The following is a 23,879-nucleotide window of genomic DNA, read 5'->3' as shown; positions in this document are numbered from 1 at the left end:
AACTTTTAACACCAAAACCTGATACAGTAACAACCCTCCCCCCCCAAAAAAAGGAAACCATAATCTCACGTATAAGTACAGATGCAAAATTTCTAAATGAAACATTGGGAAGCAGTATTCAGCAATGACTCAAGAGAATAACACACTGTGACCAACTAGAGCTTAATTCAAGGAATTCAAGAGTGAAATTCAATGTAATGAAGTTTATTTACCAAAAATCAACAGCAAACATCATTCTTCATCATCATGGTGAAAAAATAAAGCCATTTCAAATAAAATCAGAAACCAGACAGGAATGTTTGCTATGGCTATTACTATTCAACATTGCTGTGAGGAGGTCTAGCAAATGAAATAAACACTGGATAAAAGAGACACTATTTTGGCTAACTACAGAATTGTATACTTAGGAAATCTAATAGACTATAGTTTACAAAAAAAACAACAATCAAATCTAGTACAATGAGAATATTTGATAAGGTAACTCTATAAGATAAATATACTAACATCATTAGGCTTTCCTTATTCTAGCATAAATACCCGGAAACAAAAATGGAAAAATATTCCATACATAATTGTGAAAAAAAGCAATAAAATATTGTTACGGAATGAATGTTTGGGTCCTCCCCAAATTTATAGCTTGATACTTCATCTCCAATGTGATGGTATTTGGAGGTGGGGTGTTTGAGAGGTAATTAGGTCATGAGGATAGAACTCTCATGAATGAGATTAGTGTCCTTATAAGAACAGGCCAGAGAGCTAACTAGCTCTCTTTGTGCCATAGGAGAATACAATGAGAAGTCAACAGTCTGCAACCCAGAAGAGGGCCCTCACCAGAACCTGACCATGCTTGCACCCTGATCTTGCACTTCCATCCTCCATAACTCTGAGAATTTCTGTTGTTTATAAACCACCCAGTCTATACGGTGCTTTGTTACTGAAGCCAAACTGACTAAGGCAAATACTTAGGAATAAACTCTGCAAGAAAAGCACAAAACTTAGATGGTGATAACCAGAAAATCACATTGAAGGATAATTTTTAAAATCTGAACAAATGAAAAGATATCCATATTCTTAGATGGAAAGATTTAATAACAATTCTCTTATGTCATAAAAATGTGCAATTAAAAAGCAAGTAAAACATGGGCTCCTAAAAGAGAAAAGAGACATTAGGTAAAAGCTGAGGAAATCTGAACAAACTATGGACTTTACTTAATACCCAGTACATCAATACTGGTTCATTAATTGTAACATATGTATCATACTAATGTAAAATGTTAATGGGGAAAGGGTGAGGAGTATACGGAAACCCTCTGTACTATTGTCACAATTCTTCTGTAACTCTAAAACTGTTTTAAAAAAGAAAGTTTTCTTTTTTAAAAAAACATATTTGTAAGACAATTAGGGAAGTTAAAAAAATATATTATTCCAATTAAATAGATAAAATTATCTTAAAGTTTAGAGAGAAAATAAATGCCCAAGAAAGCAAAAAAGTGAATGAAAAAGAATAATGAAAGAAAATATACTATAAAGCCACTGTAATTAAATCAATATGGAGTATTAGTATAGGAATAGATATATCAATCAGTGGACCAGAACAGAAAAGCCAGAAATAAAATCCAGTTTATATGAGATTTTAATATATTGACAAAAACATATCTCAATTCAATGGGGAAAGAGTGACTATTTAATAAATGGTGCTGGCACAACTCCCTATCCATCTGGTAGGAAATAGTCTCCAATCTCATATTATAAATAAGAAACAAATTCCAGATGGAGTAGATGCCTAATGTAATAAATAAAGCATCAAAAAGTTAGAAGGAAAGCTAGGAAACAACACACAATCTGTTTTTTAACCAGAAAGAAAAGATAGCCATATCTAAGTTCATAAAAATGAAAAACAATTTATGTTGTAAAAGCTACCATAAACAAAACTAATAGGCAAATGATAGATTTGGGGAATACTTGGAAAAGAGATAACAGATAATGAGTTAGTAGTCATCACCAGTATACAAAGTGCTGTTAAAAATTGGCAAGAGGCAAGCAATCCAGTGAGAAAATTGGTAAAGGATGTGAAAAGGGAATCCATGAGAACAAATCCACATAGCATGAAGATGCTCCAACTAACTATCAATTAGAGAAATGCAAACTACAGTAAAAAAAAATAATATCTCACTCTACACCAAATCAGATAAAAGAAAAATGAGAGTGCAACAGTACCAACTGCCAACAGGATGAATAGAAAAAAATGTAATTGTTTACAGCTGTTCTGAAAAGCAGTCAGGCAAATATTTTTAAATTAAAAGTATGCAAGACACTTCAACCAACAAAATCACACTCCTAGAAATCTATCTCATAAAAATAAAATCACCAATAAAATGTTTATTGCATCATTGCTCTTATTGTGGAAAAAAATAAAAAGTAACAAAATGAGTTCCCAGCAATAAGGTAATAAATAATGGTACATCTATACTGTAGAATATTAAGCAGCCATTAGAAAGAATGAATTAGTGTTACACCATTTGACTTGGAGGGATTTTCCTGGATGTATTTTTGAATGATAAAATGAAATGCAGGGACTTCCCTGGTGGTGCAGTGGTTAAGAATCCGTCTGCCAATGCAGGGGACACGGGTTCGAGCCCTGGTCTGGAAGATCCCACATGTTGCAGAGCACCTAAGCCCGCGAGCCACAACTACAGAGCACACATGCCTAGAACCCATGCTCCACAGCAAGAGAAGCCACAGCAATGAGAAGACCACGCACCGCAACAAACAGTAGCCCCCGCCTGCCACAGTGAAAGTGGTCTAGCGAAAGCCTGCTCGCAGCAACGAAGACCCAACACAGCCAAAAATAAATAAATAAATAAATTTATATTAAAAAAATAAAATAAAATAAAAGTGAGATGCAGAGAGGTGCATACACCACAATCCCATTTTTAAAAAGCAAACATTGAACAAAACCCCCAAATATATGTACACCCAAGTGTGTGTGTGTGTGTGTCTTGTGTAAAGGCAAACATGGAGACAAACATGGAAGGAAACACACACCGGTTGCTAACACAGATGACTGGCAGCATGGCAGGGAAGAATGGTGTGCAGGGGTTGGAAAGGAAAAATGGGCAGAATTTATGATATGATTATGTTAAGGAAATTAATCAAAAACTTGCTACAACATGGATTAGGGTATAACATGATTGGCATGAGCGTCCATCCTCCATGTGGTCCCCAATCTCAAACTATATCATAGTCATCTGGCATTTTCTCATCCACTGAACTATTAGTTCTGTATAATGTTGCTCACAGTCCTCTCATTTGTGCATTTTGTGACCATCCTACTGAAAAAGATAAGTTTTCCATTAACTGTTACCCCACATTTTATGAAATTGAATTTTGGACCCCACTCTTCAGGTTGCGGTATGGTTTATGCACAAATGCAAATATGTACCTATACATAAAGAAATTAGAAAAAATAAGGAATTGGTACTTATATATTTCTTGATTGTTGAACATCCATAAAGTAAAAAATACTAGTTACAGAAAAATATGCATGAAGTATTCTATTTCGGTAAAAGCATGCAAAACCCTAATTTTAAACGTACAATTAAGTATTTTTAAGTGAAAAAGAAAGCTTTGGATAGGATTCACAAAGCCACTGGCTCAGGTTACATAAAGGGGAAGGAAGTAGAAAGGAGGGGCCGATTACTAACTTTGCTTTTATACCTCTCTACATTTTATTACTTCACTTATTACAACAAGTAAAAAAGTATTGCTCTTGAAATCTGAAAACATTAAGTAAAGAAAACAAAGATAAATTGCAAATAATAAAGTAAATTGGGTATTAATGAGTAGCTACCTCGTAAGACATGTTGTGAAGATTAAATGAGACAATCCATGTAAAGTGTTTAGCACATTACCTAACATGTTGCAAATGCTCGATAAATAGGAGCAATTTTTATTTAAAAAATAAGACTACAGAGAGCAGTGGCAATTAGGAAGCTGAAAAGATAATGTCTTTGAAAATGACACTGTGTACACAAGGCACTTTTTTCCCTACAACTGAATCTGATCTCCTTTGCACTGCAAGGACTCATATCATGGTAACTATACAGCTCATCAAACACACTTTCATTGACAGTAAAAATAAAATTACAATTAGATAAATAAGATACTTAAACAATACAAAGGAAATGGCAACTTTTTGCCTTGCAGGCTCTTTAAGAACTTCAAGAACCATCCTAAAACACTATGCTTCTGTCACAACCACTTCTGATGAGAAACATTTGACCCTGGATGTTTCCTTCATGTTAGAGGAGACTGAACAGAACACATTTCATACAGATTGGAGAGTGATGCTACTGCTCTTTCTGAGGGCCTGCCCAAGCGGGAAATCCATTCCTAGACGTAGAAATTCCACTCTCAACTCTGAAAATTTCTTTGCTGGTCTGCCTAAAAGCATGTTGGTTTAGTGATAATCTACAAACTAAATTTGGTCCATCAATTCTATTCTTATTGTACAACCAAACATTGAAATAAGTTCATAAGTTGCATGAGTGTGTTATTAGTCTTATTACTTACATGGAATTGACTTTATCTTCGGGGCCTTGCACTTGGCCTGTCACAGTGCCTTTGCTGGTATTCTTCACCCAGCCAACCACCCCTATTTTCCTTGCCTCATCTTCGGTGTACTGGTTTCAGGAGAAAACAAGAGAGACGAAGTCCAACATCAAAGGTCTGAATTTACAACATACTTGATTCTAACATTCAAAAAGGTATGGTCACAAAAAAGCTGATTACTTTAAAATATAGTCTATGCCAAAGATTGTGTAGTTGACCCATAGTAATACCTATATTTACAAAAACTTTCGTTTAAATGGTATTTTTTGTGTGTGTGCTAAATTCCACATTCAGTAAAGACAAGCACGTTATGAGAAAATAAACTGATGGTGGGAATTATTTCAGAAAACAATTTCCATGATGTGTTTTGGAATCCATAAAGCTCAGTTGCATTGCCCTCACAACCGGCTAATGCTAAATTACACTGTCAATCTGGGTTTCAAATGATGATCACTCCAAGATTCTTAATCACTGAGCAAAAATATCCAGTTATTATCAACATAAAGAATTGGATTAAAAGATTCCAGTGTTCTCTGTTGACTCTGGACTTGCCACGCAATTGTTATAATTGCCTATGAGTAAATTTATTTCTCCTATTATTCGTAATAGTTTTTTAAAATTCCTTTTCCTGATTCCAAATTCAATTATGCTACCAGCACATGCAAACCTAGAAACATTTTTATTTTGCATTACTTTAACTACATCACACTAAAATTCTTGTGGAGCCAGAATACCAGCATTTTTTAGAAACATGCTCTTCTCCTGTTTGGAGCCCAGGGTGACCAAGAGCTCTACACTCCACGTCCCCAACTAAATGAAGCAGTGCAAACCAAGATGATTACAGCTAGGATTGCTGGAAGGGCTGGGTTCTGAAAATGTCACGCCTTCACAGATAGCAAGGAAAAAGGAGACAATCTGAACTCCAGGGGATGCGACTATCTCAAAAGGCAGAGACTTGACTTGTGGGAACCTGTTAGAACCCTTAGAGGTTAGGAACAGAGACCTAGCTAGTGATTCCCAGCTCAAACAGTAGGTGAGAATACATGCCACGTTTAACTTTAAGAAAGGAGTACTATATTTTAAAAATCGATATTTTAAAAGTATTTTAAAATAAATATTTTAAAATAAATATCTAAAAGGCAGCAAGGGGTTTTAACTTTAAAAACCTAGGAACCACTTCCTTGTGCAACAATGGGCTTTTCTCATTTTGCAATTCAAGATATGTACCGTTGACTGGAGAGATTCTTCCATCCAGAACAAGTGGAAGACCCCCATACTGTGTATTAAATATACCTAATCAAAATGTTCAATTGGATCACCCCAAGAGAGGTACTTTCGAAATTCATAGAAATATTAACGGAAAACTAGGAAGGCTGTAATGTTTTTAATAGGCTACTTTTAAAAGACATCCTTAATAAAAATCTCAACCAGTAACTTGAAAGAAATACAAATATTTCTTCATTCACTGTCAAGGACAGGAAATTAGCAATAGATTAGCACTAAGTAGATAACTGCTCTGTCTCTGTGACTAAATAACAGTGGGGGTGGGAGGGAGATGGCAAAAAATAATAAACAGATTGGTGACTTACCATCCTGAAGCAAACACCTGTATAAGAGAAAGATGAAAAGAAATGTCAGGTTGTCTACCTTTAAAAAAAAGTATATATTTCCTGACTTAGCTTTCATCTAGTTTATTAAATAGTAAGTAAATGAAATGAACAAAACCTTTAATATCTGAATGCATTCAGAAAGTGTTTTTTAAAAATTCTTTTCTTTTAAAACAAAAAGAGAAAAAGGAAGGTTATTTTTGAAGAAAAAGAATAATATTCTGAAACCAAAGTATAATGAAACGCCAAACTGCATATTCCTTCTATTTTAAAATGCTAAATAAAACAAAATAATTACTACAAGAACAGTTGAGTGTGCTGGCATAAAACTTACCCACCCTCAGCTTTTAGAATGTCTTCTTTAGGGGCTTCCCTGGTGGCACAGTGATTAAGAATCCACCTGCCAATGCAGGGGACACGGGTTCAAGCCCTGATCTGGAAAGATCCCACTTGCCACGGAGCAACTAAGCCCGTACACCACAACTACTGAGCCTGCACTCTAGAGCCCGTGAGCCACAACTACTGAAGCCCGCGTGCCACAACTACTGAAGCCCATGTGCCTACAGCCCGTGCTCCGCAACAAGAGAAGCCATGGCAATGAGAAGCCCTCACACTGCAACGAAGAGTAGCCCCCGCTCGCCGCAACTAGAGAAAGCCCATGTGCAGCAACGAAGACCAAACGCAGCCAAAAATAAATAAATTAAATAAATAAATAGAATGTCTTCTTTAAATACAAGGACTAAATTCAAGTTTAAATGTAATAACACATTACTATTTTAATTCCACTTTCTGGAAAAGGCAAAACTACAGGGACAGGAAACTGATCTGTGATTGCCAAGGGCGGGAGTGGGAAGCAGTGGGGCGCCGAAAAGGAGCACGAGGGAAATTTTTGGGGTGATTGGACTGTTTTATGTCTCAGTTGTGCTGGTAGTGGTGGTGGTTACATGACTGTATGCATTTATCAAAACTCATTGAACTGTATACTAAAAAGGGTGAATGTTACTGAATGTAAATTATACCTCAATTTTTAAAAATTAGAAAAAAAATAGGCAAATCACAGGGGATAGATCAAATCAATCTCAGAGAGGTCAAAAGATATTGCTTCTCCAAACAGCAATTGAGCCTGATTAAGAGGATACAGAAGACAAGATCCGTGGCTTGGGTAATTTTATGTAGTTTTGTAAGCAGATTTGTAATAACAAGGAGTATCATTTGTTTCCTGAGGGTAGTGTATTGTGGTACCAAATGAATACGCAGAAAAAAATAGTGGAGCAAAAAAGACAGGATAGTATCACAAGTGAAATTCTTATGGGCCTATAAAAAATATTTTAAAAGATACCTATCGGGCTTCCCTGGTGGCGCAGTGGTTGAGAGTCCGCCTGCCGATTCGTGTCCCGGTCCGGGAAGATCCCACATGCCGCAGAGCGGCTGGGCCCGTGAGCCAAGGCCACTGAGCCTGCGCGTCCGGAGCCTGTGCTCCGCAACAGGAGAGGCCACAACAGTGAGAGGCCCGCATACCAGAAAAAAAAAAAAAGATACCTATCAATGTGAGGGAAGGATGAGTGGGGAGTATTGATCTGAAGAAGAACCAGAAAGGTAATCTGTTATATAGATGGAGGGAAAGACATGAGTCAGTAGATATAAAAGGAATGGGCAGAAAATTCAAGAGAAACTTCAGGTTAACCAGACCATGTAGAAGAGACAAAACAGGCAGAACTGTGGATAAGTGTGCAGTCATTTTTTCCTGGAGTGAGGGGATCCCAGAAGACACTGACTAAGCAGAGTTGAAGGTTTGGGTCCAGGCCTATTGTGCATATTCCCCTCTGAGTTTCTCAACAGTGAACAGCCCCAAATGATGTTAGCAATAAGAAAAGAAAGCACATGCAACTGAAGTAAACAGAAATTGGAAACATATAGTCCAGCTCTTTCCTATTCAGACCGGTCCATGAACCAGAGGCACCAGCATCACCTGAGAGGTTTTTAGAAAATCAAATTGTCAAGCTCCTCCCCAGCACTAAAGAATCAGAAACTCTGCAGGTTGCATCTTGGAATCCAATTTTAACACGCTCTCCAGGTGATTTTTATGCCCGCTAAAGTTTAGAATCAATGGTTGGCTCCACCTTAAAGGAAGGTCTGGGAAAGGTTTGAAAAGGATTTATATTTCAGGTGAAGAATTGCATCACAAAGGGGAAAACTCCAATCTTGTAGGGTACTGCAGGTCTGATGCGTTTCTCATTCATGCTGTTCAAATTCGTGTTGGTAATAAATCATGTACTTGCATGTCAATATTGCCTCAGCTATTTTACAAGTCAACAGCGCTACTTGAAAGAAACCATGGACAATGAAAAGACAAAAAACCCTGTCCTGCACTCTAACTGGATTTGGTGCTGGAGCAGAGCAGGCAGCCTGTCACTTAGGTTGCTCCCTCCACCCTTACTACTTACTGCCAGAAACACCGGAGCTGCCAGAAAGGGAGGTTAACAACAAGCTGCCCACTCCACCCTACTCCACCCCACTCCACCCCCGGTGAAGAGCAACATCCTTTCAACATTTATGAATTCCCAGCAGCCCTTCCACCATCTATTTACTGATGACAAAAAGGCTATTTGCTTAAGGTGACAGGATTTGAGGAATTTTTAAAAGAGTTATCCAACACATTGCAGGGTTAAGGAAATTACCTACTGCAGTCTGCTAATGAAATGTTCTTTTCACACAGACATAATCTAAGAATCAGGTAACTCACATATATATATATATATATATATATATATATATATTTTTTTTTTTTTTAAATTTTTTATTTTTTTGTGGTAGGCGGGCCTCTCACTGCTGTGGCCTCTCCCGATGCGGAGCACAGGCTCTGGACGCGCAGGCTCAGCGGCCATGGCTCATGGGCCCAGCCGCTCCATGGCATGTGCTATCTTCCCGGACCGGGGCACGAACCTGTGTGCCCTGCATCGGTAGGCGGACTCTCAATCACTGCACCAACAGGGAAGCCCCACAATTCATATATTTAATAAGCACACTAGGGACTTCCCTGGTGGTGCAGTGGATAAGACTCTGCGTTCAATCCCTGGTCAGTGAACTAGGTCCCACATGCATGCGGCAACTAAGAGTTCGCATGCCACAACTAAGGAGCCCACATGCTGCAACTAAGGCCTGGTGCAACCAAATATATAAATAAATATTTTTAAAAAAAATAAGCACACTTTCAGACATTGTGATTATTCACTTAACAAATATTCATTGTCTAATTCTGCAGAGAATGAGATGAGTAAATAAGACAGTCCTGCCATCTAGGAGCTTACAGTATAGTGTGGAAGATAGACAAGTAAAATGGCAATTAAAATGTAGAAGACAACAGGTACAAACTTCCAGTTATAAGATCAATAAGTACTAGGGATGTGATGTGCAACATGATAAATAAAATTAACTTATGCTTATGTTACATATGAAAGTTGTGAAGAGAGTAACTCATAAGAGTTCTCATCACAAGGAAAAATATTTATTCCTTTTTCTTTTATTTTGTATCTATATGAGATGATTGATAGTCACTAAACTTATTGTGATAATCATTTCATGATGTAAGTCAAATCATGCTGTACACCTTAAACTTATATAGTACTGTATGGCAATTATATCTCAATAAAACTGGGGAAAAAAGAACAAAGAATAATAAATAAAACTTTAAAAATAAATAAAACATAGAACAATTATGAGCTGAAAGATGTATAAACCAGGATGCAAGTGGGAGTTCACAGGACAAACAAATGACCCACCCAGTCTTGGGTAATTTTAGGGCAGGCTTATTGAAAACGGGACATTGATACTTCAATGATGAGCAAAAATTAGTATGATGAGAATGGAATAACATTGAAGATGGAAGAGCATGTGCAAAGTCCCCAAATCAGGATCATGACCTACTTGGATCCCACGCATGGTTAAATATTCAAAACCATGTCACTGCACCCATTTTACCAATTATTTCTAGCCCCAAACTTCATTTTCAAGACTTGCTAAAAAATAGTTTAATTCTATTTCAACTGTTTCTAGAAAAATGGGTAAAAATGTTTTTACACCCTAGTCCAAGTTATCATAATCTCTCAACTAATCCACAGCAGTGGCCCCCTTCACTAGTCTCCCTATGTCTAGTTCTGCCCTCCTACAGTCTAGTCTCCATAAAGCAGCCAAGGTGGTTTTCTTTCCTTAAGTAAAATCAAATCACTTCCTTTCCCAGCTTAAAACCCTCTGGTGGCTCCCTATCACACTCAAAATAAAATACATTCTGGTTACCACAGCCTCCAGGCCCCTTTCTAATGCTCTGTCTCATCTCTTAGGACTCCTGTCTGCTCATTCCATTCCAGCCAAATTTTTCTCCTTTGTGTCCCTCAACATGCCAAGGATATTCCTGCCTCATGGCCTTTGCATTTACTATTCCCTCTGTCTGAACTGCTCTTCCCCCTGATCTTCTCATTGCTGGCTCCTTCTCATCATTCATGTCTCTGCACCAATGTCATCTCCATAGAGAAATAGTCCCTGACCAATTTATCTAAAACAGCACTGCATCCTTATATGTTTCCTGGATATGCATAACCGATTACCATATGATATTACTAGGTATTTATTTGTGGGGTTTTTTTTTCTGTCTTGTTCAACACTGTGTCCCCAGCACCTAGACCAGAGCTTGGCACACAGTTGTTGAATAAATAAGTGAAAGAAAAACCAGCTGATAAGTATTTAAGTGAACTGTTTTACTGTCCTGTAGTAATTCATTATTAACATTGTAAATATACATGCAACCATACTGATTAGAGTTTAAGTTTAATTTCAAAGTGATGATGATAAATTTACTGCACTCAAAGCTGGAAAGAATCATAAGACTTCTGTGTTGATTCTAGCAGAACTTTACTGCTTTATCTAAATGATAATATATAGTTTGATGTGTGTGTGTGTGTGTTTATATATAATATACTATATACTAAAAAGGGTAGCAAGAAGTCACTACATAATGCCTAAGTTGACAAATCAGGAAATATTAATATGAGCATGTTGTTTATAAATAATGGCTTAACAACCATAAGAACTGAAAAAAGAAATGGTTAAACTGGTTGTCTTACAGAACTTAGAGGACTTGGGATAGAGGACTAGAGCAGGACATGGCGGCTGTATTTGTAACTATGAATGGTAAGGGCACACACACATTTATTAAACAGATCTTAAAACAGTATAACTAAAGGATTGTCCTTTAAGTTTAAGAGACTTAATTTTAGGCTAAGTTCATACTGCTTGACAAATTGGGTAGATAATACAAGTGTTGCCCATTGCTTTAAGCAGTGATAAATGGAATAAAAAATAAGACTGAGATAAATCATATGTGAAAGATTCAATATGTACTTAACAGAAATTTAGGTTGTCTTGGCTATAAACCAAATATCTTGAGACTGAGACCAGGGAGATCAAAGTCTTTCTGTAGTATGTCCTTTTGCATCACTACTTGGGAAAGACTACCAAATGTAATTACTATGCTGTTAAATGTATTTAACATATGAATATCTGCGACAGACACTATTAGTTGCCTACACAAAATCCGTTTTCCCCTTCTGCTTTTCTAACAGAATTCTGATTTTACTTGAGGCAGCAACATGCTCTTCTATATTTATCGATCTTCCTTATAAGGGGTGGTCCATGTCAAGTGGTTCAGCCAAATCACTTGTTGAAGCTTTCAGGAAAGCTCTTTGACAGGGGCTGTCTCAGCCAGGGGTTTCCTCCTTGTTCCCTCTCTCTTCCTGACTGTAGGGTGAATGTACTGATTGGAGCGATAGCAGCCATCTTGAAACCATGAAGGAAAGTCCAAGGAAATCACAGAGACCTTGGCAGCGACATCCCTGAGGGATGGGGGAAGTAGGGGATGGGGAATAACTGATAAAGGGAACTGTGGGGCAGGGATTCTTTTTGGGGTGATGGAAATATTCTAAATTAGATAGTGATGATAGCTGCAAAACATTGTGAATACAGTAAAAAACACTGTATATTTAGTATGTTTGAACACGTTACAAGAGTGAATTTAATACTATGTGAATTAGATCTCAATTTTTTTTTATGTCACACACACAAAAAAGGAAACAGGACTGTGACGTCGTCCTTCCTTTCTCTCTCTGTAGAACAAGGACAGTCATTCCCCAATTTGCTCTCCATACAACATCCCTGACTTCTCCTATCATTCCACACCAAAAAACTGTGCTCTGCAGATCATCTTGAAGTACTACAACCAGAACTAAATAGTTGAGCTCCCTCTAGATGTCACTGTTTATTTCTGGGAGAGAAAGTTTCTTTGCCCATGTGATAGTTCCTTTAACGGGGAGAAATATCCACTAGTGTGTCACTCCTGGCCACTCTCTACCTGTTCCTAACTCGGGGACATGCAGTGACTTATCTAATGGTTAAGTTTGGGAGGAGAAACATACACAGTCCAGGTGCTTCCTCTTCTTCCTTCTGGGAACTAGTTATTCAAAGGAATCATCCCTTCTGTTCTGTTGAGGGAGCCCTGCTGGTGCCTGGGTTGGTGTGTTTAATTCTGCAGTACAGATTATTATGAAGTCTACTTACCTGAAGATTGAGACACATCCCCAAACTCTGCTTTACTCATTTTCTTACTTGTCAATAACTCACATAATAAAGAGGGGTGTTGTTTACTGGGTCCCTCAACCACAACCCATATTTTAAAGCCTTAGAAGGAATGTCTATCAAGAGGTGTCAGGACCTCCAGCCCATTAACTTTGTGACGCAGTGAACCATGCAGGAATTAACTGTCCAAAGCTCTGGAATTTTCTCAGTCTTTCTGAGAGTCCCCATCCCTAGTCTGAAGCATTCTGTGCAACAGAGGGAGGTCCATATAGCAAACAAACTGAATGTGAACACAGATTTTCTGCAGTTGAGTAGCACTGACTGGAACTGAGCACTCTCAGGACAGGGCCTGTACTGGAGAAGTTGCTTCCATGGGCTTCCGTGGCCTCTCTACACTGCTTTCACCCTGCTTGCTAAAGAGAAGGGAAGCTGATATGACACATGCAGTTTTTTTTACAGACACACTGCTCTGGAAACTGGGACAGACATCAGCCGCTTCAGTTATGAGAGACTCAAACAAAATATGCCACTCAATCAAGGCTCAGTCAGCTGCAACTGGACCTTGCTTTGTGAAAAGATGTGTCAGGGAGAAACTCTGAGGTGAATATTTGCAAAGCAAATCATACTTTAAATCTACAAAGAAGTACTGATGTTTAAAGAAACCATATGATGAATTCTAAACATCAGGATCCTTTCATGTAAAATCAAATTTTCATATTAACCTGTAATCCTTCATCCTGGGATCGAACTGCATGTGTCAATTTTGAATGCAGGAAGTCATCAAGTCACTACCTTACAAAGCAGCCCTTAATGACTTTAAACATCTTTAATTGTTAGAAAGTCCTTCCTTCTATGGAATAAAATTCTGCCTTACTTTAACCTTCCAACATCCATCCAGGATCTGTCCCCTGGAGCCACACACCATGGCATCTTTCAAATAGTCGAAACAGCAAATACACTACTGTTTCTTCTCTAAGCCAACTATCCCAAACACTTGAATTTAATTTGAGATACTTTGGAAGTTCCCACCAGAAGCACAGCCTGTAGGGGATATAAAAACAAGCTAGCTTAACCTTTAAAATATTGGGTGGGCCAAAAGGTTAGTTCAGTTTTTTGCATAAGATGGCTCTAGTAGCACTTAGTTGTCTTTAACTTCATTCAAAACAATTTTGTTAGATTGTATGTGACATTTGTCATATCAGTGAGCATTTAAAAAAAGACATCAAAATTGGTGAATTTTTGTGTACCCATTTTAATATTGGAGATGAAAGAAAAAAAGCAACATTTTTAGCATATTATGCTTTATTATTTCAAGAAAGGTAAAAACGCAACTGAAATGCCGAAAAAGATTTGTGTGGTGTGTGGAGAAGGTGCTGTGACAGATCGAACGTGTCAAAAGTGGTTTGCGAAGTTTCGTGCTGGAGATTTCTCGCAGGACGATGCTCCACAGTCCTGTAGACCAGTTGAAGTTGATAGCGATCAAATTGAAACAATAATTGAGAACAATCAATGTTATACCACGCGGGAGATAGCCGACACACTCAAAATATCCAAATCAAGCACTGAAAATCATTTGCCCCAGCTTGGTTATGTGATTCGCTTTGATGTTTGGGTTCCACATAAGTTAAACGAAAAAAACCTTCTTGACATGGCAGGCAAACCTGGCAAACCTCAAAACCTTCTTGAGAATCACATGCGATTCTCTACTTAAATGTAATGAAAACATTCCATTTTTAAAACAAATTGTGACAGGCGATGAAAAGTGGATACTGTACAACAATGTGGAATGGAAGAGATCGTGGGGCAAGCGAAATGAACCACCACCAACCACACCAAAGGCCGGTCTTCATCCAAAGAAGGTGATGTTGTGTATATGGTGGGATTGGAAGGGAGTCCTCTAACATGAGCTCCTTCTGGAAAACGAAACGATTAATTCCAACAAGTACTGCTCCCAATTAGACCAACTGAAAGTGGCACCTGACGAAAAGTGTCCAGAATTATAACAGAAAACGCATAATCTTCCATCAGGATAATGCAAGACCGCATGTTTCTTTGACGACCAAGCAAAAACTTTACAGCTTGGCTGGGAAGTTCTGATTCATCCACCGTATTCACCAGACATTGCACTTTCAGATTTCCCTTTATTTCAGTCTTTATAAAATTCTCTTAATGGAAAAAATTTCAATTCCCTGGAAGACTGTAAAAGGTACCTGGAATAGTTCTTTGCTCAAAAAGATAAAAAGTTTTAGGAAGATGGAATCATAAAGTTGCCTGAAAAATGGCAGAAGGTAGTGGAACAAAAGGGTGAATACTTTGTTCAATAAAGTTCTTGGTGAAAAATTTTAAAAATGTGTCTTTTATTTTTACTTAAAAAACCGAAGGCATTTTTGGCCCACTCAATACTGTCCTTATTGTCTAGTGAGAGACACAGATAGGTGTACACAAATAACTATAGTTGAAAGGAGAGGGACTTCCCTGGTGGTCCAGTGGGTAAGACTCCATGCTTCCAATGCAGGGGGCCCAGGTTCGATCTCTGGCCAGGGAACTAGATCCCACATGCCACAACTAAAGATCCCACATGCCACAACTAAAGATCCCACGTGCCACAACTGAGACCCGGCATAACCAAATAAATAAATAAATATTTTTTTTAAAAAGGGAGGATGGATTTGGAGAAGTAAAAACAAGAAGTAGAACAGAACTACAAATGAAATGCTATAGGAAGAAAGATGAGAAAGGGAATTAGAGTTAATCGTATTTCTTGACTTTAATGTACTAAAATTTTCAACCTTTAAAACATAACTTTTCCACTTACCTGTCTATGTAAGGAAAAATGTATACACCTAAATTATGTGGTGTCTGACAAAGCTATTTAGTAATTATCCTAATTTTCATTTTAAGCAATCTTAAAGAAAATCGCTATTTATTTCTGTAGTCTAATAAGTTACTCCCATTCTAAATCTGAGTCAATCCCATCAAAAACAAACTGTTAAATTTCTAACGCACAGGTAAACCAACAGATTGCCACAGTCCACTTCTACAAGTGTCGTCAGTATTTACCTGAGAGTTGGTAGAGCATCTATACATAGCTTAATCAATTTCTCTTTCAAAATTTCAGATTATTCTTGATGTAATTGTAATTAAACATTTATAGGGAAAAAAAACATTTATAGGAACATTATAAGCCATGCCATAGTTACAAATGCTCTAAAAACCCAGGAGGTCAGTCCCCTACTCCCCTATCCCTCATCCCAAAGCCCGTAATGTAACAGAAGTTGGTGGGAAAAAAAAACATGGAGCTTCTTGAGAATATGGAGATAAAGTAGAGGATGGAAAGGGAGCGGAAAAAAAGAGTAACTTAACAGTGGACAAACACTATCTCAGCCAGGTGATCAAGGTTAACCTCAACAGTGGTAAGTCATGTACCCTTGATATGCTGGTGGGAATGGCACTGTACCTCTGTGGTCTTCTTCCTGATAACCCACAACCTCAGTCTTACAACAAAAATACCAGACAAATACCAGTATGGGAGCATTCTACAAGGTACCTAGCATCAAAGTACTCCTCCAAACTGCCAAGGTCATGGAAAACAAGGCAAGTTTGAGAAACTATCACAGTGTAAAGGAGCCTAAGGGGACAAGATGACTCAATGTAATATGATAGCCTAGACGAATCCTGAACAGAAGAGGACTTTAGGTAAAAACTAAGGAAATCTGAATAAAGTATAGACTTTAGTTAAAAATAATGTATCAATATTGGCTCACCAGTTGTGACAAATGTACCACACTAATGTAAGATGTTTACAGTAGGGGAAACCGGATGTGGAGTATACAGGAACTCTCTATAGTATCTTTCTAACTTTTCTATAATTCTAAAACTGTACTAAAACAAACAAAAAAATTATTAAAAAAAATAGAGGGAAGGAAGCAGCAATGGAGAGCAGCAGCAGCCTGATGGAAGAAATGTTCACATATTGAGGGATGGGAAAGTCATTCTGGCTTATCCAGGAATTAACTTGACTTTTATGCTAACTAAAACAGCCTGTTTGTGGCTTATCAAACACTGTACATCTGCTTTAACTGTTAAAGAAAAGGGCACCTTAATCAGAAGTAAAGAATGTCCATGTTAAAAATAAAGATTAAATGCCTCACTTTCTGGGATGCCAATGCTGGTACTTCTTTGATGATAGGACTCTCTTCCCAGGTGCCAAGGACATACTGGCTCCCTGTGTACATGCTGATCTGTTTTTTTGAAACCCTGAAGGAATGAATCGCTGATTTGTTAGATGTTCTTTGTTCTGACAAGATATAAAACTGTGCTGGAAACCATGCTTCTCCAGAGCAGTTCCTCAGAATTACCTGAGAGACTGTCTCCCCAGCTACAGTCCTCAGTTTGGCTGAAATAAAACTCTTTTCTATTCCAATTATAGATTGTTTATTGATTATTTCTGTCAACAAGCCTATAGCTCTATGAGTGGACTTTGCAGAAAGGTCCGAGAAATAAATCCACTATTTGTAATATTATTTCTATAAATGTATTTTCCTGAATTTCAAACAACCAATTTATAAACTAGTTCTTGAAATGCAATCTGTTTGCAAATTAGGGTGTGTGTATTGGAGAACAAGGCAGAGTATATTTGACCCCTAGAACATTTTGACTACCATTATGGCACCAAGGATGATTTAAATTCAAACACTCTAAATACAAATATAACAGCATACTCTGTATTTTGGTTAGAAAATATTTTCTGTCATAAGCTCCGTCAAGCTAATTCAATTCACTGATCAATTTTCCATCAGAACAAGACAGTTAAATCATTTTCCAAATTAATTTTTATATCATTGAAGCAATTTTCATTAAGAATATTTTTCATTTAAATATTTTAATGACAATTTTATTTATCAATCTATATCTTGTCCATATTCAATGTTCCTAATTATAGCTTCCTCCATTGTAAATTTACCTTCATAGCCGTTATTTCTAACAAGTGAGTATTCACTAAGATTTTATTATTCCACACTTTTAAAGATCCCTTTAATCATTCTCCATTTTACATTATTAAAATAAAATTAAAATTTTTTATCATTTATTGTTAATTATTTCTACACTATCATTATGACTCAGACAAAAAGCTAGTGGTTTGTATTTATTTCTTAGGTAATCCACTAAAAAATTGTGAGCAGTTCTGTGAGACACAGAGAGACGCAGACTGATATACTGCAACGGTGATAGTGCCAGCAAGCAACAGAGAGAGAGTCAGAGGCTGCAGTTTTGAATGTGCTAACTGCCTACTGACAAGGTCAAACTTCCTTGGAGCCTAAAAGACCATAAAAACATCCTCAGAATCATCTGGAATGGTGTATAGATGGCCAGGTCCAAATGCCCTGCATCAGTGTATGTATGTGTTCGGTTCATAGGTTCGGAGGAAGGCAAAATAAAGGTGGAAAAGGTATTGAGAGGAGGATCAGTAGGATATACTGATTAAAAGCATGGGCCCTGGTATAAAACTGTCAAGGTTCAAATCCCAGCATCACCACTTAACTCACTCTGTAACGGGAAAGTTACTTCACTATGCCTTAAATTCTCCATTTGTTAAATGAGGAAAATGGTTGAGGTCATAGGGTTGACGATTAAATGAGTACAGAGTTTGGCACATCCTAGATTCTCAGCAAATGTTGATGTATATGTGTGCAAATATGTGATTGTGAATTTGTCCCACATACTAGGCCTTGATAAATCAATAGTATGCATGTACTCTCTTCCATTTAACATACTGTAAACAACAGTTATTCCCCTAAAGTTGATTTTTAAACCCCACTGTTTATATAGCGTACATTTCTCTTTCCTATTATGTATACTGTTGCCCCAAATTGATCTTCATACACCATGTGACCACCATATGGACAAAGTGCAATCACATAGCTAAAATTAATAGAAATACATTATGTGTTATCAGAAAACCTCATCTAATGGGAAAGTGCAGGTTTTAGAGTTAGAGAGATGCAGGATCAAATCCCATTTGTCGACTAACGGCTTGTCCAAGTTACTGACACTCTATCTATTTTATCATTGTTAAAACAGTACTAAGACATATATCTCACAAAATTGTGATGAAGATTAAGTAAATAATAGTAGGATGCTCAGCACATGGTACACCCTCAGTAAACGTCACACATGTGCACACACACGCTCCTTAACTACTCCCGTCTCTGTCCAGTAGACCAAATAGTTTGTCAAATGATCTTTGCCACCATTTTCATTTTTATATACATGTTTCAATGACTTTTGGGGGTAGCTTTCAATCTAGAATACCATACCCCTGGGTGTACCGAAGACATTCTAAAGGGTACAAAGCATGAATAATTTTAAGTAATCAATTTCTGTATCTAGAACTTCCATATTTTTTTTTCCCCTAAAAGTGACTTGTCTGAGGAGACACCTGTAATACGCCATGATTCTCCTTTCCTACCTCCCTTCCCACAGTTACCCTTTGAAAGAAAGAGCTATTTCTTTACAAAAGGCATACACTCACCCATCCTTTTTCTTATCCTGGTACACTGCCCCAAAGTGTAAAAACCTCTAGAATACCAAAATACAAAGATAACTCAACCCTTTAATCAATGTTCCATGAAACCTCCAGCTTTCCCTGTAAGAAATAAATTTCCAAAACAAATTTACCTTTTAAATTTTAATAATGGTTATCACACTTTTAAATGTATTTATATTATTTTCATCAAGTGTATTCTAATAATAGTCACAATAGTAACTCAAGCCAAAAGAAAAAAAAATAAATAGAGCTTTATGGTCAAAGGAAATTAAGAAAATATATGTATGTGTGTATATATATACACATACATATGCACATACATATTGCAGAGAAGTTTGGTAGGTGACCAATTAGAAACTGCTCAAGCATAACAATAGGATAAAATTCTGTGGGGAAAATGGAATGGAAATCAAATTCAAAGAGGAAAAGGTATGATGCAAAATTTCCCACTGTTAAAAAGCTTTGCTTTGAATGAATGATGGCAAATAGTAAATCACTACCATATTTATATTCCACTGGATAAATTTCAGTGATTTAACATTTTAAGTTAGAAATAACGATAGTTACAATAAGCCAGACCTGACATCCTCTACAACGATTTAAACTTATAATGAGACAAAAATTAGATAACAACTTAATAATTCTTTCAGGAGCTATACAGGAAAAAAAAAAGTATAATCTCCTACAAAGAGAACCCTCAAACACCATCTTAGGTGTCCATCCTAAACTCAAGTCAAGCGCAGTAGTTCAGTGGTGAGTAACGGGGACCACTAGTTCAAAGACCCTCTCTTCTTTCCTTCCCCCACTTCATTTTGTCCTCTCAGTCTGCACTCCCCGGACCCCCTTAAGTGGCCCACTCCCTGCGCCCGGCTGTTCCTCCTCCTCCCAGTCTTTCCCCGGCTCCGCTCTCCTCCCTCGCCCCCATCCCGCCCACCCCAGCTCTTCTGCGCATGCGCCCTTCGCCTCCTTCCCACCCATGGCTGCTGTGTCATGGCCGAGCGGAAGTCCTAGCCGCTACGGGGCAGGGCGTCCTTAAGATGGGGTGTGCTTGTCGAAGCTTTCTACTCTTCCTCCCCAACACCTCTTTGATCTCCCACTGTTAGGGGGTCCCCTACCCTGCACTCTCCCGAACACTTCGTAGTCCACGGATTTGAGTGGCCTGGCGGTAGACATGGCGGCGGCGAGGCCTCGGCAGAGGAGCTGGAGCTGGATTCGGGGCGCGGTGACTGCAGCGGCCGCGAGAGGGAGGGCGCACATGGGACCGCTCGGCGCACCTCGCGCCTGTCACCGGCCCGGGACGCGAGCGCGCCGGGGTCACGCGTCGGAAGGCGGCAAATGAGACGGCGGGGACTGGTAGTGAGGGCAGCCCGGGACGCCTGGAAGAAAGAGCCCGCTAGGTCCCTGGCGCCCGAGGTCTCCTTTCCCTGCCCCTCCCCCGTGGTGGAACCAGACTCGCTTCCCGGGAGGGATGCCAGCTACGAGTCCCTGCGATTTAACGAACCGCTGCGCTTCTTTGCCAGTGTTTGTATTTAAATAAAAGCGGAGGCTTGGCCCAGATGTCAATAGTTTGGTACCCCCAAAATGATTCTTTTGAAATGAAAGACCTGCTAGCTCGGTGACTGAGAGTATTTGGTTAGTGAGTAAATTTTTATTAAACGTTTAGGTAACTGCCAAATCTGTCAGGCGATTTTGAGCCGTTCTTAAGGTGACATCTGCATCCTCTTTTCTATTGAGTCAGAAAAGCTTTAGGCCTGAATCCATATTCTAAATGGATTGTGATATATTCTGGGACAAGAAACTTTAATGGAAACAAAAAATCTTGTCTGCTGTGAACTCGTATAGCTTTTTTATTATCTTGATCATTGTTCAGCAATGCCTCCAGTTGCCTAGAAGGTTAAAGCAGTTTATACTTTAGAAAATATTACTTCCTGGTGAGCTGTTATGAAGTGTTAAAGCAACCCACAACTCCAGAGAATCTGTATACAGCTATTGATAACGTGCTGCCTTCTAGAAATCAACATCCTTTTTACTTGTGAGAATTTGCCTTTCTCAACATATTTGTTGGCTTCGAGATCTTTACATATTTCTCTGCATCTGGCCATATAATTAAAATAATCCTCTGCAATCTGATTCAATACTATGTGCCAATTCTATTAGCACCAAAAATCATCTAAAACTTGCTTGGAATGTGGTTAAATCATTTACAGTAAAATATATTCTGGAAGCGCTAATCCGGTAATTTTATGTAATGAAGATCCTGGTTTATTGCAGAATCCTCACAACTTACATCTTCCTCTCATCTCACTTCCAGTTCACTGCATGCAGACCCTAGAATCAACATAGATCTTATGTCATTCTTTTCAATGACTTCAAAGTCTCTACACTGCATTCCAAATAAAACTGAGGGTCTTCAGCCTCCACTAACCTCTTATTACCTGCTTCTACCCATCCTATAGGTTATAGGTAACCTATTGTCAAGACACTTTGAGTTATTCAGCTCTCTGAACACACCCTGACTTTAAAAAAATCTTTGCTCTTGGATCTACTTTATCTGGAATACCTATTCCAGTTCCCAGATCTTCCCATATCCTGTTCAGTTGCCTGTGCAAGTGCTTACCAGATTTCATCCTAATTATTTACTGTCTTCCCCACTAGTACTGTGCCTTCCAAGAAGTAAGATCTCAAACTGGGTCCTGTCCCTGCCTATCAAAGATCTTGTCACTGACTCGGAAGGTTGACATTTTCCTTTTTTTAATCAATCTTTGATTTTTCTCCACATTTACCCAAGAGTACGCCTGCCAGTTATTATGTAGCTTTATTGTAATTTTAGAAGCGCAATGGCAACAGTTGACATTTGCTTAGCTAAAAAATTGACTGTGTCTGCCAACAGCTGAAATTAGCAAACAAATTTTTATGTACCATTTCAGCATGAATTGCCAATATATGTGATTCTAAGACTAAAAATTTTAAGCAGTTGTTGCTAATGCTTCAGCTAATTTTAAACAACAAAAACATTTGTGCATAATTAGAGAAATTTTTAAAAATAGAAGAAAAAAATCCATAACCCTAACACAACTTTTATCTTTTTTGTGTATTCTCTTATATATATGTTTTAAGTAGTTAATATCGTTGTATAAATTCAACTTTTATTCTTTCTTTTTCCATGTTATAGTTTTTTGTAATGAATATTTTAGTAATTTCATGATACTCTATTAAGTAGGTATAACCATAAGTTTACCTACTAATAAGTCCCTGTTGTTACATATTCAGGTCGCCTCTAATTTTTCACTACCATAAAAAATATTGTGAAGGAAATATTCCTTCATATAGCTTCTTTCCCATATTTAAAAATCATTTAGGGTAGAATTTAGAATACCAAATCAAAGGGTACAAGTGTGTATTGTTTCTGATACACATTACCAAATCATTTTTCCAAGGGCTGTACCAATTTAAACATGTAATTACCAATGCTGTATAAGTATATCATTATTTGGCTTTTGATGCAAACAGATGTAAGCAAGCTCTTCACATACATGATTAAATTAGGTGAAAAGTTTTAATTTTGAAACCTGAGCAATAACTTTGGCTTTGTGTTACTGCTGGTAGAAATTAAAAACCTGTTTCCTCTGAGAGACTAGCCCCCAGGTAGAAGGCTGCATGGGTGGGATTCCTTTTAAAATGACCACAAGACCAGATCCCTCCTTCCCATCACATCTAATTGTGGGGACTCATATTTCTGCCCTACCACTGATAGAAGTCACAGTTTGCTCTGAATTCAGCCACGTCTTTCTGCTCCACTTGGTAGACTTTATTCAGGTATCTCCAGCCACAGCCTGTCCTTTTTACTTGCCGCGGGTCTGGGTCAAATACCAGTCCCTTCTAGCTTCAAGGAGTAAAAGCCAAGCTCCCAAAGTGGTTCTTTTAAAGACCCTCTCACTAGGCATGCAGTGAAGGGAAAACACCCTGTTTCTCTCTCCCATGGTGGGAGAGGGGCAAAGAGGGAAAAGCCACAGCTCCCCTCAACTTTCCCCAAAGAAATCCTCTTGAGCCTGAGGAGGGTGTTGGGCTCAGGATTTTAAAACCAGTTTTAAACACCCGTTTTGGACAACATAGCTAGTTTAGCATCCCAGATTGTAATGTGGGTATAACTATAGATTTGTTTTGAGTCTCAGGTCTCAGCTAAAACTGAGACAGAAGTCCCATTTTTCAAATCAACAGAATTCAATATAAACCTCATTTGGATCCTGATTTGAATTTATAAGTTCAAGACAGTTGTGAGACCACTGGGGAAATTTGACCACAGGTTCACTATTAAATATTACAGAATCATCTTTAAATTTGTTGTGTGATTATTCATTGGGGGTGTATTTTTTAAAATGGCCTTACCTGTTAGAGGTATGTACTGAAATATATGTGTGCTATGCTATGAAGTTATATGCTATGAAGTTATATTTGGGACTTGCTTTAAAACCCTCAGGGTTGGGAGTACG

At 38.0% G+C, this 23,879-nt stretch overlaps 1 protein-coding gene and 1 non-coding gene across 2 annotated transcripts in view; one reads left to right on the top strand and one right to left on the bottom strand.

Annotated features, from left to right (window-relative positions):
- The window catches only part of ACYP2 (acylphosphatase 2), a 175,189-nt gene extending 154,377 nt beyond the window's left edge, over positions 1–20,812 (bottom strand). The window contains exons 1-3 of the mRNA XM_027131672.1: positions 20,505–20,812; positions 6,201–6,217; positions 4,573–4,682 (exon numbers count right to left, since the gene is read on the bottom strand). Of these exons, the coding sequence (XP_026987473.1) occupies positions 4,573–4,682; positions 6,201–6,217; positions 20,505–20,646 (269 nt within the window). The 5' untranslated portion in view covers positions 20,647–20,812. The remainder of the gene's footprint in view (positions 1–4,572; positions 4,683–6,200; positions 6,218–20,504) is intronic.
- On the top strand, positions 15,315–15,387 carry TRNAW-CCA (transfer RNA tryptophan (anticodon CCA)). Its single transcript has one exon. It is a non-coding gene; the product is annotated as a tRNA-Trp (tRNA).
- Positions 20,813–23,879: the final 3,067 nt, after the last annotated feature.

This window comes from Aethalodelphis obliquidens, unplaced genomic scaffold (genome assembly GCF_003676395.1).
Source record: "Aethalodelphis obliquidens isolate GAN/ISIS:26980383/991018 unplaced genomic scaffold, ASM367639v1 scaffold40, whole genome shotgun sequence".
NCBI classification, from domain to species: Eukaryota; Metazoa; Chordata; class Mammalia; order Artiodactyla; family Delphinidae; genus Aethalodelphis; species Aethalodelphis obliquidens.
Note: the sequence above shows the minus strand (reverse complement) of the source record. Positions and strands in the feature narration are given on the sequence as shown.